This window comes from Amblyomma maculatum, chromosome 1, assembly GCF_055883805.1.
Source record: "Amblyomma maculatum isolate TAMU_Amacu chromosome 1, ASM5588380v1, whole genome shotgun sequence".
In the NCBI taxonomy this organism is placed as follows: domain Eukaryota; kingdom Metazoa; phylum Arthropoda; class Arachnida; order Ixodida; family Ixodidae; genus Amblyomma; species Amblyomma maculatum.
The window spans coordinates 18,243,319-18,256,489 of NC_139344.1; the positions used below are offsets into that span (position 1 = coordinate 18,243,319).

The following is a 13,171-nucleotide window of genomic DNA, read 5'->3' on the forward strand; positions in this document are numbered from 1 at the left end:
GCAACTTTGGGCCGGTAAATAAGAGGCTGAACTGAACAAATGTACATCAAAGCTATGCCAGGAGCTGAGCAGCAGCTTATAGTGTAAATGTTAATACACTACAGGCACAGCCGACTGCATGCTGGACCTAAATATGAAGAGCTCTGGTTGCCCTTCCAGGCAATCATTTACTAGCTAATTCACCCCCATTTCTGTCCAGACACAAATGTTGAAGGCAGCACTGTTTCTCACAATGAGCAATGAAGATTAGCTTGTGTAGTCTTGGCATTATTAAACTCAAAGTAGGGGTGTGCGAACACTCAGATTTGAAAAACTTATATTCGATATTTCCAAATATTAAAAATTACCAAATACTTTGAAAAATCACTGCAGTTTCTCTGCACAACACACTTCAATGCAATGCTTGACCCCGTAGCTCAAAAGGCAACGTTTTGTGAAGAGGCTAAGACGGATGAATGGACTTGTTGGTAACTCATCGTGATGCGCTGTTTTATCACACTGTGAAGAGGAACCTTCCCTTTTGTGAAGAGGGCCTTCCTGACAGTATGCGCAAAGCCAAGCACTTGACCAGAAAAAAACTTCATTCTTACTTCGGTTTCATCTAAAATGCAGACATCCATTGTACAGGTGTTTATCATATCATATTGCCGTGATGCAAATCGTTTTCAACAGTCTTTTTTTCAAGTCCATTTGATAATTCGAGCTTTCGATTAATTAAAGATCTTTTCTAGTCCTCTGATGGCTGATTTAGTTAGAGCTTACTGCAATCAGCAGTGATATGACAGTTTCACATGGTTTCATGCAGGTCCTTCCCGTACAAAAACTGGTGTAAGGAATCCAGCATAAAATTCATGCTGGATCCTTCAGTAGGGTATGCACTTCTGTGCAGTTGTAGTTAAACTTAATTTTCAAATATGCAATGTGAATGCTGAGATAAACAAGATGAACAGTGTTTGCTATTTCTTAATTTTCTATTTCATCACTGATCAGATATTCGATATTTTAAGGCATTTTTTTCCCATATTCGTATTTGATTCGTATTAAAAAATTTCAGTTCTCGCGCACTCCTGGCCCAAAGAATACTTGTACATAAACCCTTATAGCATTAGTATTCAGAACTAGTTATACATACACAAAAAATACAATTTTTGCGTATGCTAAGTACCATATGCTCTTAATTGCCATGTGGTTCAACATGACTATAAATAAGAAATAAATTTTTGCAAATAAGCTTGGCAAATGCAATTTGTGCAAGTTTATAACAAAATTTACCAAACTTAAATAAACAAGATTATTTGAGTGTTCACTGAAACACTGCCCTTAAGAAATCAAATTATGCAGCTAGAAGTTACCTGCTGTATTTCCTTCGTGTTTTTCATTTATGCTCAGGAATGCCAAGCAGCAAGTAGGTAGCCCATTATGTAGGAGTGTCCGTGGGGACCATGCTTATTCCAGAAGAAGTGGGCCACAGGCGTAAAAAAAAAAAAGAAAACAGTTTTAAGACAAAAACCTTTCTCGCAAATAGTTTTAGGACAAAAACCTTTTTTGCAAATAAAGTGTTGGGTGCAGGAATCAGGAACATGGCACAGAAAACAAAACCGAATGGATATCACAGTAAGGCAATGGCAGCATAAAAAGTTTATGACATGAAGCCAACACAGCAGTTCTATTCTTTCCCCCAGTGCTGTTTAAGTCCAATGCCTAGTAGCAACCATCACACTTTGAAAGAGCCAGAGTGCAATACAGGAGACCAACTAACATAAATAAAATAAAAAAAAAGACCAACTAATGCGGAAAAAAAAGCAAAGGCAACAGATACTCTTGTTTGCATGTCTTGAGCACTGGCTGTGAAATTCATCTTTTGTACAAATCTGACAAATAAACTGCCTGTTTGCAACTATACTGAGAATAAGGATAAGAGAGCCACTTTGTATTGCTTAATATATAGATGAACAAGCGATGCAGCAATCCCACACGAAACTGTCTTAAACACTATGCACTGAAAATGCTGCACCCATAACCGATATTGTTTTCTCCTAGCAGAAAGATCTTATGCTATCTTAGAGAAAGTCAAGAGTCCTAAAAAAAAATGCGCAGGAATATTTTAACAGGGTTACTACCATCTTGACCAACTTGCACTGGAACGTTTTCTTGTGGTGTTTGTACTTCCATAGCTATGGGCCAACTAGCCCAAGATTGAAGACCAAGTCTTTGCTTTGCCCAAACAAGGATACTCATGATCCGAGGGTCTTCTGGGTGCTTCTGTATTGCATGAATAATGGGGAATGAGAACTTTCCTTCCGTGAGGTCCTCTGCGAAGCTCTTGTTGTCAGTGTACTGCAACAGAAAAAGCATTGCTGTGTGTTTCCAACTGCTGCCCTGGAGTGCAACTCAGGACAAACCACACCAACTTTCACCACTTTTCACCTGCACCAGTAGTGGTTGCTGCTCTGATCTAGCGCCAACCACGTAAACAAAACATGCTGCCCGCCTTGCTGGCAACTTGTATGTCACTCATGTGGGTATTCCCCACAGGGCAAGTATTCAAGTCTAATCTTATAAAAGTGAACTGATCAAAAATAGTAAGCCAGTTCAACAAAACAAAAGTAAAATAAATTTCGTCAAAAAGCCTGCAAGAGCAGTCTAATTAAGGCATCAAAGTGATAGCAACTCGGGGGAAACTTGCTGGAAACCTACAAAACAAACACTGCAAATTTTATGCATCATTTGCGAATTCTTACCGCTGGATGCCTTTCGTGGTGATTGCAGAGGCCACAAAAGGCATAAGGCAGGGGTGTGAAAATATCCGAAATTTTGAATAGGAATCGAATATGTTTGTTAGTTGTTTTTCAGTTGTTTTTTTTTCAATAATACTGTGATGAAATGATTTTAGAGTTTCTTCAGGTTCAGTAGATAACTCGAAATTTCAGTTCAGTCTGACTTCTTTTCTGGTACTTGAAGGCCAAATTGACGAGAGTTCACTGTATTCAGCAGCAATATAATAGCTCTACCTGGTTTCATGCAGGCCCTTCCTACATAAAACACCGACATACAAAATCATGTATAAAATTTATTCTGAATTTCTCAGTAGGGTATGCCCTTTTGTGCAAATCTAGTTTAATTTTATTTGCAAATACCATTTGAATTCTGAAATAAATAACACAAAGAATGCTTGCTTTTTTTTTTTCACTGATCACATATTCAATATTCGAAGACATTGTTTATTTGTATTCGATTCGTATTCGAAAATTTCAATATTCGCACACCCCTAGTACAAAGTCAAATGCCAAATGCCAGTTATATTGACTTCCTCACACAGCAATTTCAGCACACGACAGACCAAGCTTCAGCTAAGGTGGCTTTGTCCCATGACAGCGTTATCGCGTTAAAAATGGGCATGTTGGTATACATACGCTATCGCATGAAGTAGCACCTACGTTTTTACCTCCTCCAAGCCACCACACCGCAAAATACTGCACGTGAAGGATAATTGGTATAATCTTCTTGAGTGCAAGGCAACAACTGTTCACGCACCTGCACCTTCTGTAGTGCTATTGGCAAATTTGAGATAAATGCAAAAATGCTCACCACGTCGCCATCACCTACTCTCGTAGTGCTATGAAGCATGCCGCTTGCCAATGGACTGTGCATGATTTGGCGCTGGGTAGTTGACATAGTATCTGTTTTATGTCCGAATTTGTATCTTTGTTTCACATACCACATTTTCCGGTGTGTAAGATGCACCTTTGTATCAGATGCACAACTCTTATTTACATGCTTTCAACAAAAAAGTTGGTATATATGGCATATCCTTGTATAATACGCACCTCAATTTAATCACTTAAGGCAAGGGGGATTACACTCTACACGCTGAAACAACCATCACGAAATGCTCCGGCCTTGTGACAACACTCCTTACGTGGCACAAAATGATAAAAAAAAAAAAAGAGGCAACACTCAAGCCCAAAAAAATGCAGCAACACATATGGTTACTAAAAGGCTTTAAAAGCTTTACCTTCTGATGCACTTTTAAAAAGTTTGACAATTTCTGGCAGCAGCGTTAATGAGACACCCTTTTTGCACACAGAATCGCTGCTCTGACTGTCGTCGTGCTCAGACTCCTGGTTTCTGATGCAGTACATGCAGCAAGTGAAAAACACACATGCAGTAGCCAACAAGCAAAGTTGCAAATGGCAAGCAACTGGCAAGTTGGCTTGTCCAGGCTTGTTTTGCAGTGTGGCTGGGCAAGGATTTCATATTACTAACACTTGCAGGCCTCTGAAACAACCATAGGTTTTTTAATCACAGAAGTCGTTACTGACACCGTTTCATGATAAATTTCACCTAGGAACATAGCACAAAACAAGAAGAAAAATGCATATAAGATGCAAATGCACCAAAAATATTTCTGTAAAAAAAAAAAAAATTGTGTTATACACCGGAAAGCACTTTACAGTCAATACCGGATACAGTTTAACCTGGTTATAACAAAATTGTAAAATGTTCACAAGTTTTCATTACATCCAGGTTTTTGTTATATGGCGTTTTCACATTAAGACTGAAAAGGACAATCCAGAACGAAATCAGATTAAGAATTAATTTTAAGGGAAGCCACCTGGAAAGTGTGGACAAAAATTAGCTGTGGTTTAACTTGTGCTTAAACCTGGAGTTACGCGAGAGCTATCTGCATGACTACGCTTAGGTTCGGCTTGAAAGTACAGACATGGCTTTTGCACATAGTAGTTTACTCCATGGTTTGAGCTTTATTTATGCCATAGGGGGCACTTTTGACCACTAAAGTGCGATGAGGCGAAAGCCTGTATTGCGCGGTGGTCCGAAGCCCTTCACTACGGCACCTCTTTCTCTATTTTCACTCCCACCTCCGCGATGACGTGATAGCGTAAGCTACCAGCCAACATATAAAGCCCCACTTTAACTGAGCCGTATGAACGTGTAGCAATTTGCGTGGCATGCGTCCAGCACGTGCCGAAGAGAAGGAAGCAGCGCCGGCACGAGAGCTTAGGAACGCTCGCGACCTTCGCCTCGGCCGGACGCTGCCGTCGTCACCTCTTCAGCTGGTCCTCAAATAAATGTGGCCGCGGTCGCCCCTGCCTGGCGATCTCTACATTTGTGGTGACCCGGAGAACCGTGCCTTTGCCCTGGTGGCGTCCTAGGATGGCATACTGAAAAAGCCCGGCTTTCGACCCGCCACTTCCGAGGTTCCGGCCTGCAGGCATCGGCGGGTGGTTCGCTCAACTGGAGGCTGCGATGTACCAGAACTGCATCACCATCCAGCAGTTCAAGCAAGCAGTCCTCTCCGAAATCTTACCACCTGACATCATCTGCCGGCTTGCCTGCCCTGCCGCGAGTTGCCGGCCATACCATGAGCTGCGTGCTGCCGTCCTGGCGTACTTCAGCGAAAGCTACTGCCCGCTGCCACTCTATGACACGGTTGACCCACTTTCGCCGCTGCCAGCATCCGCAACCTCACCAGCATCACTCTCGTCTACGGCTGCATCCTCGGGGCACAGCACGCCGCAGCTGTCTCCGGCCAGCTCCCTGCCACTCCTGCTTAGCGCATCCGGCCCGGCTACTCTTCCACACGTATCTATCGTCTATGACACAGTAAGCGCAACCTCAGCTGTTCCGTCTTCCTGTGCCATCACTTACTCTCCCAATATACAAGTGGCAAGCTTTACCGTCATTCAAGTGCTGGCATGCGAGTCGTGTGAGGCAGCAGCACCGGACTTCAGCACGTGCCTCGATTTCTCGCACCAAGCGTCCTGCTGATCGTCTGCAATCGCCCTCCATCGTGATTGCGCATCAGTGGGCTCCGCAGCCACCTCGCTCGGACACCACGTGCTATGCGACGCAACATCTCTGGTTCGTGTCACAGAGACTATGGCCACTCATTTTGCATTTGTTGTGCACCTCCCGTTTTTCCAAGCCCCTATCAGGCAGCAACAACATGTCAACTTATGACTACTGCAAGTGACCCGTGAGTATGTACATCGCAGCCCACAGCCGCTGTCTTCATCACGGTTAATTTTGCCCTCTCGTGCTGCAAGCTTAGGACGGTACATAGCTCTTCGTCACGTTCCCTCCCCAAAACTGGCTCGCTGCAGTGCTTTGCAGCATCCATTTGGCCAGTTCGTTGAGAGCACAAAGCCTGCCTTCAGCGTCGTCGCATGCCAAGCGAACAAGCAGAGGATTCAAGGTGCTGCCGCACGCTCCTCAACAGTCCTGCTTCCTCTACCGCTACGTTTTACTCAGCCGCGACCTCCTGAGCAGCCATTGATGAAACCTGCTTACCCCTTGGACTAGACTTGGACACGAACTCAACATGTACTTATGTGTATAGCCTTCTTGATAGTTTTTTTTAGAGCAGTACCTTTTGCTTAGACTGAGAGTTTCTTTTCCTTTTTCTTTCTTTTTCGACCAATCGTCTAGGGGAGGAGCCCTGTAGTGACTCGTGTGGCATGGGTCTGGCACGTGCCGAAGAGAAGGAAGCAGCGCTGGCACGAGGGCTTAGGAACGCTCGTGACCTTCGCCTCGGCCGGACGCTGCTGTCGTCACCTCTTCAGCTTCTCCTCAAATAAATGTGGCCGCGGTTGCCCCTGCTTGGCGATCTCTACAAACGTGCCTGCGTGGCCTAGGGATAACGTGAATGCAAGGGTTTTGGCAGGCTGATTGTGATATCAACCTCCCATATGAAAGGAGAGACCCGAGTTGGCAGGTCCTGCCAAACGGAATGTCAAGAAGCCCTACGTACAGTTAGTGCTCGGCCATGTCAGCTGCCAGCTACCGCCTCCCACGACTTCTTTCTTCGCTCTTTGGACAGACACGGATAGGCACGGCGAAATGGCGAGACTGTGGCCAATGTAGCTCGCGCTACAATAAATCAGAATTATTCAAGATTATAGAAGGCACCTGCGTCTTCACACATGTTCCCGTTTGCCCACCACCGCTGCTCCAGGAAGCCGTTTCTGCCTCGCATCGCCGACACGCTCTGCTGTCCCCATTTCTGACGCATGGGAGCCCGTGAGCAACTGCGTGGCAGTGGTGGACACACACTGCTCACCTCGTGTCTTTTTCTTTGTTGTCTTATTTTTCGGTGCTTTTAAGCATGAACTATTCTAGTGCCACGTTCCAAAAGTGAAAGCAGCAGAGACTGCTGCATTTCCCACATGGCGCGTTGTGTCAACTGTGGCCACTCGTTGCTATCATAGACATACCTCTCACGTAAGTTCGTGTTTTATAATACTGAAACTTGCGAGGTTGTGTCACCCAGCGATTTTTCCACCTCACTGCTTCTACGGGAATGCCACACCACTGCTGACACCTAGCACATGGCCAAAGAAACACAGCAGCATAGGGAGGTATAGTTACAAGGCTGCGCAACACCAAAACAAGGACAGAGAAAAAAACCAGGTGAAACCATAGAAGAGTGGGTAATGCTTAACAGGCGCCCGCGGCGGCCGGTAGCGATGGAAGGTAGGGGTTGGTGGCCGTGGCTATTGCTCTCTTCTGCGCAACCTCTGAGACTTGGAGCACTCGCTCGTTAATTCGACCATCATTAATTTGGAAATACGAGTAAGCATTTCTGTCGGCGTGGCCCCAGCCGATGACTATGGCATCGGATGGGCACGACGGTCTCGCACCGGTTAGGCTGTGTCCGGTTACAATTGCATGGTACCATAAGCGATCGTCAAAACACCACTCTTCAAACTTGAACTACATGTTGCGCAGTTGAATGCACACCTCTGACGTGCGTGCAATGGCAAGTGTAACGAAACAAATGGCCTCATCCAGCACTATCATAATAAGCTGACTATGTTTCAGTTTTGCTTTTATGAGCTTCGCGCCATCTGCGCCAGCGGCGCTCATTGCAACACACTAGCCAGTTAACCAATCGCAGTTGCACGGCATTTCAGATAGTGGGTTTTTTACGCGCTTCCATCGCAATTCTTCTGTTGCTGCTAAAGCGCCATTCAGCGCCTCGTGCAGAGAAGCCTCACATGTGACACAGGCTGCTTGTGAGGGGTATTCCCAGTACAGCGTTGCACTGTGAAGGATGAATACTGGCAAGGAGTTAAGGCTAAAGCTTTAGTCAAGGCCGCTGGCACTCTGCCAAGTTTCCTCCCCACCGTGATGTTATCACTGCGCAGCATCTTGGCACGCTGCAAAGAAATGAGCTATGGGCTGCGATGGTGCAAAACGGAGGGATGCAATAATGACTAATGCTTTCTTTTCTTTTCTTTTTTTTTCAAATTCTCATGTGCAAAGGTGGGGGTTGAGTTCATTACAGTGAAAGTTCGTTAATTCGAACCTCGATAATTCGAACTTCCGGATAATTCGAACTACACTACTTGGTCCAGCCAAGCTCCATAGAGATCTGTGTATAAAAAAGCCCGTTAATTCGAACGCGAGTCGATTCCGCTACGGATAATTCGAACTACGCGCCGCCGCGTCTGGGCGGCTTGGCGCACATCACGCGGAAAGAAAAGTAAAAAACACCTCCGCGATCGGTAGGCATAATTAGAGGCTGCGCACGTCCAAAACGGGGACAGAATAAGGAACCAGGTAAAACCATGGAATAGTGGGTAAAACTTAAATGGCGCCATGACCGGCGTGGCGACCAGCGGCATTGAAGGGAGGGGACGCGGCCGCGGCAAGGTCAGTGCATGGCCGCGCGGCGGCGGCTGCCTGCTCTCTCTTCTGCGCAACCTCCGTAGCTCGCATCTAAATACTCGTTGATTCCAACCCTGTTAATTTGGAAATAGGGATAAGTACTGTCGGCGCGGTCCCAGCCAATGCCCATAAAAGGCTATGATTTTGGACGGACACTATGGGTTAATTTTTTTTTTTCGATAGCCATCCATCCTTCCACCCATCAGTCATCAACGGAAGCACGCGAGTCAGCCGCGATCATGACGCCGGCTTTTAGCACCGTTCGTTCCGATGATTGGAGTGGCAGTAGACGGCGCCGCCCGCCCAAGTCACTCATAGCATGGTAGAGCGAACATACTGAAAAGGAGGCTTGCACAACCGGACAAGCGCTGGCACTTTGCCAAGTTCGCTTTCCTCCTCCCTGCCCGAGCTAAAGTCAAAAGATAAACACGCCGTTCAGCATCTTGACGCACTTCCAAGAAATGCGTTGTGGACCGTGAAGGCGCAAAACGGAGGGACGCGCTAACGACTGACGCCTTTATTATTTTTTTTTTCAGATTCGTAGGCACAAATCAGGGCTGGGTGGGTTCATTATGCGAGCGAGTTCGTTACGCGACTAAATACGGTACATTTACTGTAGTACAAACGGTTTTGGTCAGTTTTTTTCGAAGCCATTCGATAATTCGAACTTTTTTCCCGGTCCCGTGAAGTTCGAATTAACGAGCTTTTACTGTATTATGCGTTTGGGTTCATTACACGAGTGAATACAGTAAATTTACCGTAATGCAAATGGCTCTTGTCAGGTTTTTGAGGCCTTTCAATAATTCAAATGTCAGATAATTTGAACTTTTTTTCAGATCTCGTCAAGTTCAAATTAACAAGCTTTTACTGTAATAGCATTTCTTAAACCTGAAATCTAGGTTGTGTAGTTGATCACGCACTTCTAACTTCCACGCAACGGCAAGTGCATGTGACAAAACAAAAAACGACCTCACCTCCAATGACAGGCCGACTACTTTGTTTCGGTTTAGCTTTTATGAGCCCTGGAGCCAGTCTGCAGCAACAACGGTCATTGGCCATGCATCAGCCAGCTAATCGATCGCAGTTGCGCAGCGTTTTTAAAATGCTGGTAGTGGGATTTTTACGCACTTCCATTGTTGTTCTTTGCAGCTCCCAAAATATGTGCTCATCAAGTGCCATTCAGCATGTCATACGGTGAAGACTCACAAGCGATGCCGACTGCTTGCGAAGGGGACCTGCCACTACTGCAGTGTACCATGAAGGATGCCAGGAAGGCCCTTACCATTTTGGAGCACTTCCGCTTTCACGCTCCAGACAGTATGCACGCAATAAAACATTGACTGCAATGCTAAAAATAGTAATCGGCACACTGTTCTCATCCAGAAAGCAGGTGACCACTGCCCAATTTTCCACCAAATACCAGATTTACTTGCGTAATGAACCCACTTTTTTTGTTTCAGGAAAAACTGACGTCGATTTGCGGGGCGAGTTCTTTATGCAGGAAATATATTTTTTTTTTTTCCAAGGGGGGTCTTTTTTCCATCCATCCAGCAATGAAAGTAAGGGGTTAGCCGCGATCATGACACTGGCTTTCAGCATCGTTCACTTCAAAAGGCGTTTACTGCTATCAAGCATTCCAATCATTTTGCAGAATTTGAAGGGGGCCCACACCAATAGCGGCGTGATAAAGCAAATGTACTAAAAACCGAGCATGCCGCAACCAGACGGGCCCATCACGGGCACTCCTGTCAAGGTCGCTTGGCACACTGCCACATCCCACCTCACCTCCCTCCCATTTCTAGAGCAAATTTCAAAAGATAGACGATGTTTATGCAGCATCTTGGCAAGCTGCCAATAACGGTGGGACGCGCTAACAACTACAGTCACCACCCGTTTTTTTCGGACTTGATGGTACCCGGGAAATGATTCGAATAATCGAACAGTCCGAAAAATCCCCGAACTTGAAAAAAAAATCCTTTTTCTGCAAAAAGTAAGTTTTAAAAATCACGAACTTCGCTGCTCGCCATGTTCCATTTATATGACGATAACAGGGATATAGCATAGTGCGATCTATGACTGTGATTGGCTTCCGGGCTCGCATGATTCGATACGGTGGGCACGGCCGCCAGTGCACTCGCGGCGCTTGCACCGGCTGGTGCAGACACGGCAGACGTGCGCGCCGCCAGGAAGCATGCAACTCGCTCAACGCAGTCACCATGTGCGCAGTGGTGCCCCGCAGGAGCGGATCATGTTTAAGCTGTAACCACTATAACCCTCCAGTTAGAATATCTTGGCCAGTCCTGCTTATGTCCATGCCACTTCACAACGCACTGCGTCGCAGTCGATCGTGCCGCGAACGAATGCACATGCCGAGTGAAGCAATAACATTCAGTTTCCATGGTTAGCGACGATAGCTAAAACCGCGAGATGGAACTCGAGGGAAAACAAAAATCCGAGCGGAACGAGCCCCCCCCCCCCCCTATGAATCATGAATGCACCGGACCACCGGACCCCCCCTTCCCCACGGGTGGTGGCAGTGGCGGCACCGTCAGAGCGAGCCACAGCGGACAGTGCTCACATTCCATTTTCAATTCGATTGTGCGCTCTTTGTAGGCTGATGCAATGAGAAGGTCGAGTATGCGCTTATTGCTACTGTCTCAAATGGCAACGATGAACAATGAACCATGCTAGTCTGCCCGAATGACTGCTTCGCCTAGCTTTAACGACCACGCAAAACCGCTTGTTTGTGGAAGTGACGCCCGCTCGTGTCTAGATGATGCCGAAAAAAACGAGCCTTTGAGCAAAAAAAAACGATCTCCACAGTATTGCTCGCACCAAACTTCATCCGAAAAACTGAACTTTTGGACACCATAGTGTCCGAAATATCGGTCGTGAAAATGCACGCTCCTATGGGCTGCGTGACGGTTCCTGAATAAAGTACAAGGTATAACGCAAATCCTAATTATTGGAGTCCGAAAAATCGGTCGGCTACTGTAACGCTTTTTTTTTTTATATTCTCGGTGGCAAAAGCGGGGGCTGGGTTCATCACGGGAATGGGTTAATTGTACCTGCCCATGGTAGCACCATGTGTACTTCACTTTTACGTTAATTTCTGAAGTTTTGTTTCCAATGAAGCAGTTTCTATAACTAATGCTAACCTATCGCTCTAACATGTAGCGTCTAGTTTAATGTCCCTTTAAGGGGGGACATGGCTCTTAAAGCTATTTTTGACCGAACTTGATGAAACTTGGTATTCTGATTCAGTTCCGAGCACAGATTTCAAATATGTAACCATTTTCCCAATTGGCCAATTAGTTCAAAGAGAAATGAAATCAATTGTTCATATAATTTCCAAAAACAATGAAAAAATAACCTTTAGATGAACACTTTTCTGGATACCAGAAACCATAAGGAATACAATGTTAGGAGCACGTTTTTGATAGAACGAATACAGTCAAACCCGGTTATAACGAACTGCGTAATTCAACGCAATTTGTTCGTTATATAAAGTATTTCGCTATAACCAAACCCGTTTATAACGAACTTCAGTACCAAATTCGTTATACACGATGTTCAGACAGCGCAGCGAAAACGCACTAACTAAAGAAAAACCGTGCCACTCACCATGAATCTACAAAAGAAATTTATTGCAGATAAATGCTCACTTATTTGCAGTAGGCAGTGATCTTCGCCTGAACACAGCATTTAACTCCATCAGCGAGAATCGCACTTTCCACACGTGACATCATTTCCACAAACTCCAGTCCGCTTCCCTGTATTCCGGAGCAGTATCGGCGCAGCAGATCGGTAGCAGCGAGGGCTTCGTGCAACGTCGGGCGAGGGCGATCGTCCTCCGGCGGCGGCTCCTCGGTCTCCTCGTTCGCACCAGATGCCAGCATGTCGGCAACAATTTCCGAGTCCAACGGGCTCGCTGTCACGGCTACGTTGTCGTCAACAGTGAGAAAATCCTCCAGGGCAACTTCTTCGGGCACAGCGTCCGGAACATCAGCGAGTTCTTCCCACAGCGTGGCAACATCGCTGTCATCTTGCACAGTGCGCGCTTCACTAGCAGCTTCTGCATCCTCTCGACATAGTCCAGCATGGTGGAAGCAGTTGCGGATTGTGGATTGCGTCACATCTTGCCAGGCACGGTTAATCATTTCTATTGCGGCCAGCAAATTAATCTTGAGCTCGTCGTTAACCCGCAATTTCACCAACAGCCGCTCAACGACGCGTTTCCTGTAGCCCAGCTTGAAAGCACGGATGATCCCCTGATCGAGGGGCTGCAAAACCGCTGTTGCATTCGGTGGTAGGAAACAAAGCTCGATGTTCTTGAGCATGACGCCGCAGTGGTGCGCAGAACAGTTATCGAGGAGGAGGCAAATCTTTCGCCCGCTCGTTGCAAGTTCCTCGTCCCAGCCACGCAGCCACGCTTTGAACAACGTTCTGGTCATCCAGGCCTTAGAATTTGAATTGTATG

At 46.1% G+C, this 13,171-nt stretch overlaps 1 protein-coding gene across 2 annotated transcripts in view; it reads right to left on the bottom strand.

Moving 5' to 3' along the window:
- qm (geranylgeranyl pyrophosphate synthase quemao) overlaps positions 1 to 13,171 on the bottom strand; it is a 62,587-nt gene that overhangs the window by 32,317 nt on the left and 17,099 nt on the right. Inside the window, exons 9-10 of one of the 2 annotated variants that reach the window (XM_084587825.1) lie at positions 2,121 to 2,337; positions 1,353 to 1,445 (exon numbers count right to left, since the gene is read on the bottom strand). In XM_084587825.1, coding sequence (XP_084443951.1) covers positions 1,353 to 1,445; positions 2,121 to 2,337 — 310 coding nt within the window. The remainder of the gene's footprint in view (positions 1 to 1,352; positions 1,446 to 2,120; positions 2,338 to 13,171) is intronic. The other variant, XM_084587826.1, reaches the window with a different exon arrangement.